Source organism: Prionailurus viverrinus, chromosome B2 (genome assembly GCF_022837055.1).
Source record: "Prionailurus viverrinus isolate Anna chromosome B2, UM_Priviv_1.0, whole genome shotgun sequence".
Classification (NCBI taxonomy): Eukaryota; Metazoa; Chordata; class Mammalia; order Carnivora; family Felidae; genus Prionailurus; species Prionailurus viverrinus.
Genome location: NC_062565.1, coordinates 5,040,227 through 5,057,489, shown reverse-complemented (window position 1 = coordinate 5,057,489; position 17,263 = coordinate 5,040,227). Strand labels below are relative to the sequence as shown.

The following is a 17,263-nucleotide window of genomic DNA, read 5'->3' as shown; positions in this document are numbered from 1 at the left end:
TCATCTGTCCTCGGAGCCATAGCTGAAGGAAGCCCCGTTTCTGACGGAACCATTCATAGAGCCTTTTGGATCCCCTCTCTCCATCCGTTCTCAGCTGAAGATTGTGTCCCGATCACTGTCAAACTCAGACTCGGACACCATCAGGCTGGAGTTGTGCTCCGTGCTTCGGTGTCTGATACCTGGGGAGCAGCAGACAGACGCATCTTGGAGGAAATGGCCTTTCCACTCTCAGCTGTCATTCCGGCTGTAGGTCCCACATGCCCAGCTGTGCTCTCTGCACCTTCAGAGCGTCACTCACAACACAGCACGGGTTGGGGTTCCTAGTGAGCATCGACGTGGGCTGTGTCACACCTGAGCTTGAGCCCAAGCTGTGACACTTACCAGCTGCGTGATGCTGGACAAGATGCCTAACCTCTCTGGGCTTTCAGTCTCCTTCTCCATTAAAAACTGGGAGACCACAAAGCATCTACTCCACGGGTTTTTTTTTTTAATGTTTATTTACTTTTGAGACAGAGAGAGACAGAGTATGAGCAAGGGAGGGGCAGAGAGAGAGGGAGACACATAATCTGAAGCAGGATCCAGGCTCTGGGCTGGCAGCACAGAACCCGACGTGGGGCTCGAACTCACGAACCGCGAGATCATGACCTGAGCCGAAGTCGGATGCTCAACTGACTGAGCCACCCAGGCACCCCTGCTCCACAGGTTTATGGTGAGGATTAATGAAACAGTGCGTGTGAAGCTGCTGCCAAGTATTTAGTATTTGGTAAGCACTCAATGAAAACTCTCATGATTTTGCTCTTTGGTTCAATCGAATATTTTTGGTAGAATATGTGACTGCTGGGGTCAAAATAAGAAACAGAACTGCTGTAAGATCTGATCCCTGCTCTCCGAGAGTTTACAGTGTCCAGATAAGGGCTTAAGACAAAGACTCATCATGAGAAGATGGTTCAAAACAGGTAAGGAAGTTTTAAAAATAAATCTTACACGCAGCAGTAAGAGGTAAGCATGCACTGGTGTTGCTTCGGTGATACTTCACAGAGGATGCAATGATGCGAGTAGGGGCTTTGGACAGGAGGACAAGGGAGGCACGGGGTGTGCAGACAGGCCCCAGAAATACTGGGAGAAGCAGACGGCCTGGCCCAACCCACCATGGGCACTTGCCAGCTCTGTTACTCGGGCAGGTGGCTAGATTTTTCTGTGTCTCAGTTTCGTCTTCTGTGAAATGGTGATAATCATAGTACATCCATCACAGAGCTATTGTGATATTAAATGGGAGAAATTAAATGGGTGATGTGCCTGAACAGGGTGCAGTACAAAGGAAATTCATGATTACCGTTCGTGCTCTTAGTCCAGAGGGGAGGCTAGAAGGGTCTGCAGGGCGGTAACGACGCTGTGGGCGGAGGGACGAGAGACTAGGCAAGAGGGTGGGTGGCACAGGAACAAGGCACTCCTGACCAAGCACCAGCAACTGGGGCTCAGAGCCTGGTAATAACAAGCATGGGGGTTCTCTGAATAGAAATGGGGATGTCAGAAGGACAGGTGCACGTCAGAAGCAGGGTGGGTGAGATAATCCAAGTGGAAAGCACTCTGCGCTCTTAGGTACAAAGTTGCCTTCTAATAAATGACGTGATGTAAATGGTGAGCACACACATGTACCACGTGTGCGATCGTCTACGCTGCCCGTGAAGCCTGCCCCACCGAAGTCGCTAACCACACTCTGTAGGCCATCAGTCTTTCCGGGGCATCGTCCGTGCTTCGGTAGGTCTTGTGCTCCGACACGGTCACCCTCTCTGGGCTGTCAGCGCCTATAAAGACGGGCACTGGGCTTTGTTCCCCCACCTGCTGGGCCGCAGGGTAAGCACTCAAAACTCATCATGGGCGTTTTCCACCTCGCGACTTTGAAAGTGATTATGTCCCTCTGTAGGAATGTAGTTATGACAAAATCCGTGCTAAGCAGCCTCAGGGGGCCAGAGAAGGGTTACTGAGTCTCTAGGAGTTAATGCAGGGGAATCAGCTAACTGGGGTGAGGCAGTTCTAAGCACAGGGGTCTGTTCACTTTGTGAAGAAAGTCCACTTTCTGGGAAAGCTTCGTGTTCGTCCGTATCTGGCTAACCGCTAACAGAAATGCCTGACGCTGAAGCCCACGTGTTATTCTGCTGCGTTTCTCAGGGAGCAGACGGGCAGGCACAGCGTGTGGGAGACGAGTTGGCAGGCAACGGCGTCCCATATGCCCCACGCCCCCAGCACGAGGAGGAAAAACCTGTCGGGACATGTGTCTGAGGAGCAGTCTCTGCCTGCAGTCCCCGGGCGGGAGCCCAGCTGGTACCAGGCACTTCACGTCCCTCACCGGTTAAGGCCTCAGAGCGCTTCACCACACTTTCGTGCAACTCAGAACACAATACGCCTCCCGGTCACAGACCCTCGGGATTGGTGTGGGCGAAGCCCAGACTCAGCCTTCCTTCCCAAGTAGAGTGCCGGCCCCAGCCTGCTGCTCCCCCCTTCCCCAAGGTAACTCTCAGGCAAACGTCTGGATCCGATGATTTCACGGTAAGCCTCCTGGAGCCCGCCTTACATTATTCGGGCCTCAGCTCCATTCTGTCCTGGTCATCCATGTTATCCAGGATGGCATACCTGGTGTTCTTCCTTATTTCGGTCCTCTCTCGTCTACAAGGAAGAGGGAAAAGCTCAGGTCAGATTCTCAGGGAACTGGGAACCAGGAACTCAAACACGTGGAGGAATGAAGAGTCCACACTTGTACGAATGATGTGCACACATGGCCAGGTCTGGGTTCAGCGGACTCAAGTGCGCCGTGCATCTTGGGGAAACGTAGGAGCAGGACAGCCACCAGCACCCACGTGACTGCAGGCTCCCGGCTGAGCCTCGGGCCAGGCCCCTGGTAGGAATCCTCAGCACCTGTGTGTTTGCACAACAAGCTCTTCTTTGTAATTCTTCACTCAGAAAAACCTGGAGGGGCGTCTGGGTGGCTCAGTCAATTAAACGTCCGACTCTTGATCTGGGTTCAGGTCATGATCTCAAGGGATTCCTGAGTTCAAGCCTCCAAGATTAGGCTGACAGTTCGGAGCCTACTTGAGACTCTCCCTTTTCCCCTCCTCTCTCTGCTCTCCCTACTCTCTCTCAGAATAAATAAACTTGAAAGAAAGAAAGAAAGAAAGAAAGAAAGAAAGAAAGAAAGAAAGAAAGAAAGAAGAAAGAAAGGAAGAGAAAGAAAGAAAGAAAGAAAGAAAAGAAAGAAAGAAAGAAAAAAGATAAAGAAAGGAAAGAAGGAAGGAAGAAGGAAAGAAAGAAAAAGAAAGAGAGAAAGAAAGCAAGCAAAAGAGAAAGAAAGAAAGAAAGAAAGAAGGAAGAAAGAAAGGAAGAAAGAGAAAGAAAGAAAGAAAGAAAGAAAGAAAGAAAAGAAAGAAAGAAAGAAAGAAAGAAAAAAGATAAAGGAAAGAAAGGAAAGAAGGAAGGAAGGAAGAAAGAAGGAAAGAAAAAGAAAGAGAGAAAGAAAGCAAGCAAAAGAGAAAGAAAGAAAGAAAGAAAGAAAGAAAGAAAGAAAGAAAGAAAGAAAAAGAAAGAAAGAAAGAAAAGCCTAGGTGCACATGTTTTCCCCTGAACCTATACTAGCCTGGAATGTCCAAAATGTAGAACGAAAAGGCAACATAAACTAGCAACCAGAAAACAAAACGAAAAGCAAACAAACAAAAAAACCAGAAATATAACAGATCCCCCAAAACTAATTAGCAATAACCCGGTTTTTCATTTTTTCACAAGGCATGAAAACCACTGGGTGTGCGTCATCCTAAGCTGCAGGGGTTCTTTGAAAGTACACTTCAAAGCCACGGGAAGGTGTGCTGAGAACAGTTTCATGGCACTGAATCAGCTTTCTGATTGGTTGGTGACCAAGACCTTGGGCCTCTAATCCTTGATTTAGTGCTTGCTAGCTGGGCAACTCTGAGATAATTTTTTGATTGCGTCCTGACTCCATGCTCCCACCTGTAAAATGGGAGTAAAAACAGTCCCTTTTTATATGGTTGGTGGGAGGATTGGGAAATGTATGTAAAGCACTCAGAGCCACTCATCACAATGGCAGATACTTAATGGTCACAGTCAACCACTTTATCATGACCGTATCTGCTTGATATGTCACAAAACTGCAGAATTTGTATTTTTTAAAACTTTCAGAGAAGTCTTACTATGGGATTGAGGCCTCTGAATACCTGTACACCCCCCCGTCCCCTCACCAGCCTCACCTTTGGGAAAGTCATCACAAATAAAACCAAGATAATGGAAGTGGTTTCAAAAAGTAACTATTATTTATGATACACATTTTTTTAAATCATATCTCCCTTGGAGAGCATTTAGTGTTTTGTATAGGAAGTTGGGTCATCCCACACTGTCTTCTAAGGACTTGGTTAATCACTGTCTCTACAGATCCCCTCACAAAGGGCTGGGCACAGAGTTCTGGAAGATTCAGTCAATGAGGCAGCTCACCGCCTTCTCAGTGGTCAGCTCCATGGAAAAAGAAAGAAAAACCTGAAGTAAAGCTTCTCTTTAGTGATCACATCACCTTGATGAAAGTTTGGCATTCATTAAATAGAACTCAGATTCTACTGTTGCTTCACACAAAAGAATCAAAATCTAAATTTGCTTCAGTGTTCTAGAACTCCTAACTCTCCTGAGGGCTGGCTGATCAGTCAGGCTGCTCCGGGAGTGTTAGAATGCACACAGTGTGAGACGACACCAAGCAACATGAGATTGGATACAGAATTGCTAAACCTTCTAGGAAATAAGAAGCTGCCTCTGCCATTATTCCATTTATCTGGGCACATACGCCTTGTGAGGGGCAGCGCCTCACAAAGGATTTTTTCTAAGTAGTCTCCACACCCAATGTGGGGCTTGAACTCACGACCCTGAGCTCAAGAGTTGCACATTCCACCAACTGAGCCAGTCAGGCACTCCTACAAATGACTTTTAAAGTCTAGTTTGTCCCATAAAAAATGCGGCTATCGTATGGTTCAGCAGCTTAACAAAGCCCAGCAAAAGCGACTCCAGCTATCAAGTCCCGTTTGATGAGGTGTCTTGATTTCAGGGAAATACACAGACAAGCAGCCCAGGTACCTCTTGCAGCAGAAGATACAAAGCCAGGACAAGCCCCCTGTTAGTGTCAGAAGGGTGAGAACCACGGAGGTTATGGAGACTATACTCCACTCTGAAAAACAAGAAACCCAGAGTGGCCGTGGTTACGTACGACTCTCAGAACAACGTTCTCTCAGTGATTCACAAAGAATGTTTCTGAGTTCTGACAGGCACAGGCCATCTGTGGCCTGTGATCACGCCTCATGGAGCCAGTGGCAGAGCATGAACAAGGTCAAATACAAATCGAGAATAACATGAAAGCACCCTACTTTTGTCCAATCGCTTCGGGGACCTCATGGAGCATATTTCACGCTGACTTAAGGTCAGAATTATCTGAAAAAACAAATGAATTAAGAAGTAATTGCCGGAAGCCGAGCTATCCAACCAGCCTGATGGCAGGGCCCGGGCAGTGGACAGATAAGTGAAGCTTCTCGTGCTCCCGCTTTCATGTAATTTGGCCTTAGCGTTGGTCGGGGCAGCTCCCCTACCAATGAAAGTACCTGGGGAATTGTCAGTTGGGGAATTGCCCACACCAGGCCCCCCCCCCCCCCGGAAAAGAACCATTGGGGAAAGAAACTGTCCGCGGGGAAACTGTGCCGCCCCACATCCAGCCCTTGCCACCCCCTATAAAGACTCCTCTACCTAAAGGAAGGATGGGCCCATATATTTCCCAGCCAAGGAGGGGACAAATGGGTTCGAAATCCGCACTCTGGCAACAAAGGAACATATCTATGGATACAAGTTACTCCAACCCCTAGGCCCGCTTGGCCCCCAGGAGGCATTCCAGATGATAACTGGACCTGGTGGGTTAAGGTACAGAATGGTTCATTAGTTCTTAGGCATACATTGTCCCTCATGAGCACGTGAGGCGTGGGTTCCCAGGGCCCTCTTGGCTCCCTCCCAGCACCCCAGACCAAAGCGAATACCTTTGTTCCTTGTAGTGCAAATGGTTCAAAGGAACAATTAAGAAGTCCTATCCCTGTAAATGTTCTACTTGCAGTGTTGAGAGATAGATGACCTTTCATGAAAATAGCAAAGCAAATGCTTTATAGACAAATGTAGATACATAATGAAAATAATATGAAGAAATTAATCAATAAGCAAAAGGGCACAAGGGAACGTTACAAGAAAATACAGATATTGTTCCTTAATGGGTGATTACACAAAGGAATGTTTTTAGAATTAGGTAATGCCGAGAAACATAGATGACGCAGCTATAAGGAAACTGCTAACAAACAATGCCACATTTGCCACAATAAAGCGGCCAGTCTAACCCACTGCTGTTGTCTGTGTCCATTTGTTATTTTCTCTGATGCCGTTCATCCTTCGGGAACCCCTGGACTTGCTGCGGCTGGACCCTGGCAAGTAATGCCGCATGGGGCATCTGGGTGGCTCAGTCGGTTAAGCGTCCGACTTCAGCCCAGGTCATGATCTCATGGTTCGTGAGTTCAAGCCCCGCATCAGGCTCTGTGCTGACAGCTCAGAGCCTGGAGACTGCTCAGATTCTGTGTCTCCCTCTCTGCCCCTCTCCTGCTCGTGTTCTCTCTCTCCCTCTCAAAAATAAACATTAAAAAAATTAAAAAAAAAAAGTAGTGCCACAGACACCTAGGTACGGCATGTCAAAATAGTCATGTCATAGGCACAAGAAACACAACCCTCCCCCCAAAGTAGGTCTGACTTGGTTTTCATAAAGCAAATAACATATCTGTGGGGCTGCCTGTGACACGCAGACACTTTTCAGAGAGCCAGGCAGCAACTCAGAAACTACCTGATCTCTATTCCTTCCACATCCTTGCAAATGCCAGTGTAAAAAGCTTGGCCGTGGCAATTCAGGAGCAGAGAAACCAAGGGGTCAAAGACACAGGCTTAATTCCATTAAGTGTTATACCTGCTCCTTGGAATAATGATCCAAGGGCTATTTTCAAATTTTTCTGCCAAATATGTCCATCTGGATCTCCAAGGCAACAGAACTACCCTGAGAAATCGACTGCCATTAACATAGTTTCCTCCCCAGAGGAGACCTGAGGGCACCAGGCTGGCCAGCTAAGAAGGTGGCTCCAATTTTGGGTGCCTGCCCAGCCAGACATCCAGGAAGAGAAGGCCAGATTCTGTCCTTCGGAGATACTTCACCAGAACGCCAGTGGAGCCCAAGCCACGGCGGGTGTGACCTGAAAATGGCCCGTGTGGCCCAAAGCAAGTGTCTCAGCCGAGCTGGGGTCGTTTGCGAAATCAGCTCTGCCAAAGTGACTTTCTCCATCGGAAGTCTTCCGGAAACACCTAAGCACACCTGCTCTGGTGGGAGGTGGGGAGGATCTTAACTAACTACTCCTCGGCTTTAGGTGAGAAAAGGGTGAATTCTACAGCCGCAAAGCGGGGCACACATTTCTGGTATTCCCGAACGGCGCGACCTGGTGCCCCTCACCCGCAGCTGCACCCACAGAACTCACCACAGTTGCTCTCCCTGTCCCGGAGGTAACATTCCATCAGGTTCTCCATCCACAGCAGAGAGCACACACAGAGCTTTGTGACGGGGTCGCAGTGGCCGTGGCCGGAGCACTCCAGAAGGCAGTCTGCAAAGAGGGGTTGGTGGCTGAGGCTACCAGGGTGGGCAGGGGGTCCCGGCTCCCGCCTCCTGTGGACTTTCACTAGCACAGGCCCTGCAGGGACGCATCTTGCTGACTTGAGAGCCTCTTACGGTACCGCGAGGGTGCCAGGGAGTCTCTCCCATCAGGAAGCAAACGAAAGGAAAGAAAAAACCAATCCGTACCAGGAAACAAAAGCCTTAAAAATGTAGCAGAGACGTAGTACCCTCTGGCCTAAGCAAGATAAATTCTAAGAATCCATCCAGTGAAGGCAACTGAGATGTGCACAACAACTTACCTATGATCACAGCATTATTTAAAGTCAACCTTAAAGTCCATGAGCACAGGACGGGTGGACCACATCCAGGATCAAGGACCACGCAGCCATAAATATCCTACTGAGGGAGAATCATAAAAAAATCTGAGAAAATGGTCATTGTACGGTTTGAGGTTTAAAAGCAGATTAGAAGTATCTATCCAATTATCCTCATTGTGTCACAGGTTTCTGGAGATGGAAGAACTGGACGGAAATGCATCAGAAAATTAACAAACTTAAGTTTAGAGACAGGGGATTCTGGGCTCTAGAATCTAGAGGATTGTTTTGATTTTTTTGTGTGTGTGCCTTTCTGGATATTCTAAATTTCCTACAACAGATAGATATTCCTTTCGTAGTTAGAAAAAAGGGATTATTAAAAAAATTAAGTCAGTGCATGTCAGCACGGAGGACGTCAACCGCGCACAGACACGTCTCTGACACAAGCTAAGTGTTATGACGCGACGTCGTGTGTCCCTTGTAACGCTCACAGTCCTCGGCACCTGCTAGAGGACGGGTCACGTCCCACATCGTGAGGGAGTCATGTTCCTCCTAAGGTAACAGAGAACGTGAACAGAGAGCACGTTTGCACCCACACCCGTGATTCAGGCTGGTGCTGGGACGGGGGAGAAGCCAGGGACTGTGACAAGGAGGTACAATGGAAGGCACGTAGCGTGTGCCCCCACTTCCAGGGGCGTATGGGACACCATCGTCACCCCACCCCGATGTCCAAGGTAAAAAACCATGTGAACGCAGCTTTTCCAGCCCATAATGCTTCTCTGTCCTTAACACTGTTCTGACGGCTTAAGTACGACATTTCTGACAAAGACCATTGTCTAGAGTATAGTTTTAACGACTGACCCATGAGTCCTTGCTCCTCAGAGACAGAGAGAAGTTGGCAGATGTGCTGGAGGAAATGCCCTGGAGAGATACGTGCAAAACAAGTCTCCGGACGCCCACGAGCAAATGCTCGCACGCCACGCCGCTTTCGGTGCCAGCAAAACTTAGCCACGCCTGGCCAGTGTCATTCTTTTAGAATACTCCCCAGAGGAGTCATCCTGTAGGGATATTCTTGGAGGAATTAGGTTTAATATTTAATTTCTAATTAGGAAGATAAGTTTTGGACTTTGTTCCCACACAGCCCAAAGAGACTATGGGACCTCACAGCTGTCCTGTCACACCGGAAACAGATCTTGCTTCTCCTCCAAGAAATCTGTTGCTTTAACCTCAACGGGCAGTTGTTCATGTTTCTGGGAGATTCTCGCTGCATTTATCTGACCGCATGTCTCGCCCAGCACCGCACAGTTCTGAACGGACAAGTATTTGCATCACGGGGACTCTGGAAAATGCACCTACTGTGTCAACCCTCAAGACTGTGAAAAGCAAGAAATCCTCCTTCTCCTTGGGGAGCTGTCTGTGCAGACCCCGCACCACGTCGGCAGCTTCGAGAACCACGGACGGCGGCCTGGTCTGTACAGAAAACACAGTCGCGGTGCTGCCGAGGAGACAAGGAGAGAGGACAGCCACGCGATCAGGCAGTGACCAACGGGACACGTCCACGCCGGCCACGTGACCTGTGAGAAGGGGCACTGTCACGGCTGCGTCGTCTGGCAGGGGCATGGGGGCGCGTCTTGTGGGCCGAGGAATTGACCTGTTTGCATTTACAAATGAAGGCTCTTCAATGGCAGAGCCACGGGGTCACCTGATGACAGACTTTTACATAAGGAATGTGACAGGCATATGGGTGCAAACAGACTCACCCATGCACAGGGTGACATTGTTATCTTTTCACGGAGGTAGAATTTACTTACCTTGAAAGTCACCTTCTAACGCGTATCACTCGTGGCTTCTGGTCTATCCCCTGCCACCATCTGACTCCAGAACACTGTCGTCACCTCAAGAGAGGCTGCACCCATTAAGGAGCCACTGTTGGGGCGCCTGGGTGGCTCTGTCGGTTGAGCTTTGGACTTCAGCTCAGGTCATGATCTCACACTCCGTGAGTTCGAGCCCTGCATCGGGCTCTGTGCTGACAGCTCCGAGCCTGGATCCTGCTTCAGATTCTGTGTCTCCCTCCCTCTCTGCCCTTCCCCTGCTTGGGCTCTGTCTCTTTCTCTCTTTCAAAAATAAACATTAAAAAAAAATCTAAGAAGTCATTCTTCATTCCCTCCTCTCTCCAGCCCCTGACAACCACTAATCTACTTTCTGTCTCTCTGGATTTGACTATTCATTCGCTATGAATGAAATACACACGAGGCATTTTGTGTCTGGCTTCTTCCACTTTGCAGGATGTGTTCAATGTTTACCCAGGTTGTAGCATCGACTGGCACTTCTTTCCTACTGCCGAATGATAGTCTACCGTATGGACAAACCTCATTTAATTCACGCATCCATCAACTGCTGATGTTCAGGTTGCACCCACTCTGGCTGTATGAATAATGCCACCGTCCGTGTTCACGTGCAAGTTTCTGCGTGGACATACGTTTACCTCATCTCTTGGGCACACAGGAGCGGAATTGCCAGGTCATATGATAACTGCATCCAGCATTTCGAGGTACCGCTACACTGTCTTCCACGGTGGCTGCACCATTTTCTATTCCCATCAGCAATGCGGAGGGTTCCGCTCTTTCCACGTAATCACCAACGCTTTGTTATGGTCGGTCTTTTGGATTACAGCTATCCTAGTGGGTGTGAAGTGATGTCTCAAAGGGGTGTTGACTCACATTTCCTGACAAGTTCATGATGTTGAGCATTTCATGTGCTTATCAGCCATTTGTATGTCTTCTTTGGAGAAATTTCTCTTCAAATCTGTATTAGTTTTCAAGGTTGCTGTAAAAAGTACCACAAACTGGGTGACTTATAACAACAGAAATCTATTTTCTTGCAGTTCTGGAGGCCAGAAGCTCAACATCAAGGTGTAGTCAGGGCCATCCTCTCTCTGAAGGTTCCAGGGGAGAGTATGTTCCAGGCCTTTGTGTCACTCCCGGTGCTGCTGGCAGTCAGCTTTCCGTGCTCATAGATGCATCAATCCAATCTCCGCCTCTGTTATCACATGCTGACCTTCCCGTGTGTCTGTCTCTGTCTCTCTTCTTATAAGGACTCAGTCACACTGGATTAAGGGCACCCTACAGCAATATGACATCTCAACTAATCCCATCTGCCACAACCCTATTTCCAAATTACGGTCACACTCACAGGTCCCTAGAGGATAGGACATAAATGTGTCTTTTGAGGGGACCCAAAATCAACCTACAAGTTTTTATCATGAAAGGCTGTTGGATTTCGTCAACTGCTTTTTCTGTGCCTACTAAGATGATCATATGGTTTTTGTCCTTTATTAATACGGTTTATTACATTTGTTGATTGACCCGCCCTGCATGCCTGGGATAAATCCTGCTTGGCCATGGTGTCTACTTCTTTTAATATATTGCTGGATGTAGTTTCAAAGCACTTTGTAGAGGATTTCTGCTTCTATATTCATAAGGGACAATGATCTGTAGTTTTCTTGTAGTATCTTCATCTGGTTTTGATATCAGAGTAAACACTGGTCTGATAGAATGAGTTGGAAAGTGTTCTCTCCTCTTCTACTTTCTGGAAGAGTTCGTGGACTGGTTTGTAGAATTCACCAGGGAAGCCATCACTCTGGGCTTTATGGGAAGTTATTGATTACTGATTTACTCTCTTCACTTGCTATAGGTCTATTAAAAATTCTAATTTCTTCTTGAGTCCTTCGTTATAGTCGTGTCTTTCTAGGATTTTGTCCATTTCATCCAGGTTAACTAATCTATTGACACACAACTGTTCATGGTATCATCTTTTTTATTTCTACGTGATTGTAGGAATATCGCCTTTTATTCCTGATTTTATTAGTCTGAGTCTTCTCTCTTTTTTCTTAACCAATCTAGCTGAAGGTTTATCCATTTTGTTGATCTTTCAGAGAAATAGTGTTTGGTTTTGTTGATTTCCAGATGTGTTTGGTTCAGTGGTTGATAGTTTGTACGTAAGGGAAATCTGTGATCTGTTTTGAAAGAATTCTATAATAAAAATAAAGTTGTTTTTTTTTAACTTGGTATTTTTCTAAGTAAACTTTAGTTATCTGGAAAACAAACCCAGAGTGACTGACAATAACTGGCAAATAGATTTACTGTGAATGGTAGGAATGAAAACCTATTCTCTCTCCTCCTTCCCTATTCTATTATTCATAGATTGGATGAAAGTTCAAAAATAAAAGCTCAATTAAATACATAAATCTTATAGGAGACAAAGGACCAAAGTTTAGCCTCCCGGGCTCCCAGAAGACAGAAAAGGTAATCGGTGGTCCTCTCGCACCGAGAGAAGCCTCAGTCCTGTGACTATGGGGCAGGACTGAAGTCTGGCCATGAGACATCCTCTGTGAGAGCCCCAGGGCATTTGCATGCCCTCTGAAGATAGCAGAGCTAACAACCAGTCCCTGCTGGTGTTTGCTACCTCCTTCATTCAGAATGTTCTTGGTCAACAAACACTCACTGAGACTTGTAGGAAGGACCCGCAGTGGTGTCGTCCTCACTGCTGCCCTTGGAGGAAAAGAGCGTATGAACGTGGTACAAGCGCGTGCAAACAACGGAGAAGCAGCAAAGGAAATGAACGGCACGACGCCGGGCTCGTGCGCGGCTCGCACCTGAGACCCGAGTGGGCCTGGATCTTCGGGACCTGAACATCCACCGTCAGCTGCCTCACGAGCATGTCCTTCTGCTGCCCCGTCAGCTGCCCCACGCACACCTGCAGGACCAGCTTCACCAGGCCACTCTTCCTGGGGTCTGGGAAAGACAGCACACGGGGTCTCCGCCGGGAAGACGATCGAGGGAGCAAGGGCTGTACGAGAGCTTGAAGAGCTTAAAAGGATCCCTGGTGATTTCCTCACTTGTGTTTCAGGACCCGGACATATCTTTGCAAACAGGGCAGGGGTTGCTGTCTGAGAGCACATCTTCCTTGTTGACAGTTTTCTTCCGGGAAGACAATCAGAGTACCTACACAGCCTCTGGGGCTAATAACACCGCACGCCCTGCCCCAGGCCTGGATGGGGAACACTGCCCGGGGCACGAGGCAGGTCGGGCCTCGCGTCCCCTCACCGGGGCTGCCTCCCTCCGCGCTTCCCAGCACCGAGGCCCTGTGTCCGGCAGGAAAACAAAAGTGAAGTGAGATTTGCTGCCACATCCAAGCCCCCTCTGTGAGTCTGGAGGCTGAGACCGTTTGGGTCAATGAAGTGCAGAGACAGCCACCAGGTGGCTCTGGCCGGGAGCTGAGGCCGCAGGGGCGTCCCGCCCTGGCTACCCGACAGGGGACCGCCCAGCTCAGTTAACCCAGGGGCAGAAGCCCGTGAGCACACCCGGCGGCACTTCCCCGGTGGCAGTGTCCGTGTCCGCGGTCCCCTGGCTGTCAGCCACTTGCAAGTGGAATGTGTAGACGCCCTCCACCAGATGGGTGAGCCGCACGGCTGCGGTGCGGTCAGAGGCACCAATGGCATCCTGCAAAATCACACGCTTCGTGAGCCCATGGTCAGTTCCCAATGACCGGTCTTCTGTCAGTCCCAGGAGGGATCACCCACGACCGCAAGATCATGCCCTGAGCTGATACATCAAGTCAGACGCTCAACCGACTGAGCCACCCAGGCGCCCCAGCATGTGCATGATGTGAAGGGGCAGGCTGGAGGGAAGAGGGGTGATGGGATAGCTGCAGATGGGGGTGGCCCTGCGCTCTCCCACAGAAAAGACGGGGGACACGGAGCGCTCGCTCGGTGCTTCCTGAGCTGCGCTTAACCAACGGCTGTCCAGTCACTACTAAATCATTCGTTTTGTGCAACAGAGGGAAAACCTGTTGAAATCAGGGGGAAGCACCCTGAGGAGTTTTCTGGGCCTTCTCTCCAAACAGAGTTCTACAAGCATCTCCTCTTGGGCCTGCCCCCAGGATATCACATTCCCCTTCTCAAATGACCCAAGAGCCGGAGTAGATCATTTCTGCTCTGGAGGCTCGAGGCTCCAAAGAGCCAGAGAAGAATGCCAGCCCCCCCTGCTCTGCACTGGCTCACAGAAGAGGGCAGTAACCAAAGGGGACGAGAGCCGTTACAGGCAGAAGATCCACCGTCTGGCTGACGAGTGTCGGGTCCAGAAGGACTCGTTCAGTTCCTCCCCTGCAACCACTGGTTTGGTACGTTTCCAAGAGCAAACCTGTGTCTCTCAAGTCCCAACAATGGCAGGAATGAAGATGTGCCTACATTTATACCCTAAGAGGTGGAGGAATCTGACAGGGAGAAACGTCGGCAAGGAGCTGAAAACTTGGGTCTGGTTTGGTTAAGGACGAGTTCGCTGACCTCGGCCAAGTCCTCTGGCATCTCTGTGTGAAACGGGGACAGCGCCCTTTGACCTGCTGACCTATCCAGCGGGAAGTGAGGAAAAGGGAAGAATCCACTTGGACCCAAGTAAGAACAGCGGGGACGCTGAGGAGCAGAATGACTGCCACGGGAGGACTCGGCTTCGAAGCACCCCCAGGCGATGATGCCCTTCCCCGTCCAAAGTCTGCAGTCTGCTCAGGGAAAACTCAGAAAGGACAGCCTTCGTTTGAATCTGAAAGCAGCCCGCTGCCTCCAGCCCCCAGAGGAGACCTAGAAACACGAACAGCTTAGTGGGGAACACGGGAAGGGAGACGAGGTCATAACAGAAACGCCGCTGCAGACTGAAGTGTGTTGCCTCCAAATGCCGGTGCTGAAGCCCGAGCCCCCCAGTGTGACTGACCGTATTTGAAATGGGGCCCGCGAGGACATGGTTAAGGTTAAACGAGCTCCTGAGGGTGGGGCCCTGATTCCAGGGCGTTAAGGTCCTTACAAGAAGAGACACCACGGCAGAGCCCTCTCTCCCTCTCTGCCACGTGGGGACACGGGGAAAGGGCGGTCACCTGTGAGCCAAATGGAGAGCTCTCCCCACGTACTGAATCGCTCAGCACCTTAACCTTGGACTTGATGGGCTCCAGAACTGGGAGAAATGTCTGTCTCGTGTGGAAGCCACTTAATTCACCCATTCGTGGTATTTCCTTACAGCAGCCCAAGCGGACTAAATGCACGAAATGACACGTGGGCCTGGGACAACCCGCTGAGCGCTCACCCCGGCTGGGCTCTGGCCGTCCCGGATCCACAGGTGGGACACAATCCCTTGAACCGTCCAAAGTAATGCGGTTATTGGGAAGCTCAAGCGCATGCCGGCCACCAGCCTGGGCTCTGGGAGGGCTATTATTTTCTAAGTCAAATACAACAAAAATGAAAGCAAAGAGATCGATTTAAAACACTGGTGGTAGAAACATGCCATAAAATACACAACTGTTCCACCTCACAGCTGTGTAGATTTAAAATATCCAGGAGGCACTATTTTTCTACCCATTAGATAAGAGACTTTTTATTTTATTTTTTACATTTATTTACTTTTGAGAGAGACAGAGAGTGAGCAGGGGAGGGGCAGAGAGAGAGAGAGACACAGAATCCAAAGCAGGCTCCAGGCTCCACATGCTGTTGAGCACAGAACCTGATGCAGTGCTCAAACTTGCGGACCATGAGATCATGACCTGAGCCGAAATCAGACACTTAACTGAGCCACCAAGGCGCCCCAGGATAACAGACTTTCTTAGAGCTCTGTTTATGCTCAGTTAGTTGTAATTTGGCAGTCTCTATAATGGGAATGTTTACACTACTGTTATGGTTCTTTTCTTTTTAAAAAAGAGAAATAATGACTTTAGTTATCAGGGTCCAGAAATGAAAATATTTTAATTTAAAATATATTCTGAATCATTATGCACTGGTCCACACTATGTGGCCATAGAAACATCTACTGCTACTACTGCCAAATCTTGCTTAAATAAGTTAAAACTCGAGTCAAAAACTATTAGGTCTTGGGGCACCTGGGTGGCTCCATCAGTTGAGCGTCCGACTTCAGCTCAGGTCATGATCTCACGGTTCATGAGTTCGAGCCCCGCGTCGGGCTCTGTGCTGACATCTCAGAGCCTGGAGCCTGCTTCCAATTCTGTGTCTGTCCCTCTCCCCCTCATGCTCTGTCTCTGTCTCTCAAAAATAAACGTTAAAAAAAAACAAAACAAAACAATTGGGTCTTCGCTCCTCCGAGTGGGTGTTAGATGTACATGAACAACGTAAGAGCCATTTCTGGTATTATCGCCTCAGGAGAGAGGGGCCAGGGAGAGTTGGCAGCCTGGGGTGTGGGAGGGAGAACATAATATGACCCAGCCCCGCTTTGGGGGGTGAGGCTGCCATGGGGGAGATCCTGCTTGCTCAGGTGGGGCTCTGGGGCCCTACCGGCCCCTGGCAAACACCCCTCAGAACAAGTCCAGCTACGGACATGGTATGAGAATAGCCAGATGTTGATCCAAGGGAGTAATGAGCATCCCGTCAATCCGCTGCCGCTTTCCCCCTAAGACCCCAGAGGTCAGAGCAGAGGTGACAGTACCACTGTCAGCGTTTCCACACTGTTCACCACGCTGCCTTTTGGGGAAAACCCGTGCTGGTGAGAACCTGTGTGCAGGAGGCCGAATTCCACTGTGGACAGAAGGGGAGGCTGGAGACCCCAGACACAGACCGGCAGCCGACAGAGTAAGCCTGAAAACGCTTCTGTGAAGAACGATGACTAGACCCTCTCTGGCTTCAAGACTGGACCTTACATGCTTCTGTCCCCGCGATCCTGATCTCCACTCAGGGGCACCTCTCCGGACACTCGGTAGCCGCAGACCCGCTGCGGCTCTCCCAGGACCGGTGCCCCCACCCGTCCGTGTGCTGAAGTCACGGTTCCTCCATCACTTAGACACCCTCTTTTTTCCCTCTGGAACCGTCAAGGCATCAAGTCCTGAGAACTCGGGCTCTAAGAGGTCTTGCCAGTCTATCGTTTTTTCTCTGCTCTCCCTGATTTTGGCCCCATCAGACTGGGGTTTCCTTTTGGAAAAAGCCAACTCTCTCAGGTAAAACGACATGACGCTAGGGTTTGCTTTAAAAACTCCAACTAAATATATGCACAATGGAATACTACTCCGCGATCAAAAACAAAACCCTGCCATTTGCAACAACAAGTTCCATCCAGGAACTACAGGGTATTATGTTATGTGAAATAAGTCAGCCAGAGAAAGATAAACATCACAGGATTTCACTCATATGTGGAATCTAAGAAACACAACAGTTGAACATAGGGGGAGGGAAGGAAAAATAAAA

General features: G+C 49.2%; 1 protein-coding gene across 1 annotated transcript in view; it reads right to left on the bottom strand.

Moving 5' to 3' along the window:
* The window catches only part of KIAA0319 (KIAA0319 ortholog), a 74,158-nt gene continuing 56,895 nt past the window's right edge, over nt 1–17,263 (bottom strand). Inside the window, 9 exon segments of the mRNA XM_047857868.1 lie at nt 1–179; nt 2,573–2,664; nt 5,122–5,212; nt 7,587–7,709; nt 9,387–9,529; nt 12,689–12,827; nt 13,397–13,535; nt 15,165–15,210; nt 15,212–15,296. Of these exon segments, the coding sequence (XP_047713824.1) occupies nt 1–179; nt 2,573–2,664; nt 5,122–5,212; nt 7,587–7,709; nt 9,387–9,529; nt 12,689–12,827; nt 13,397–13,535; nt 15,165–15,210; nt 15,212–15,296 (1,037 nt within the window).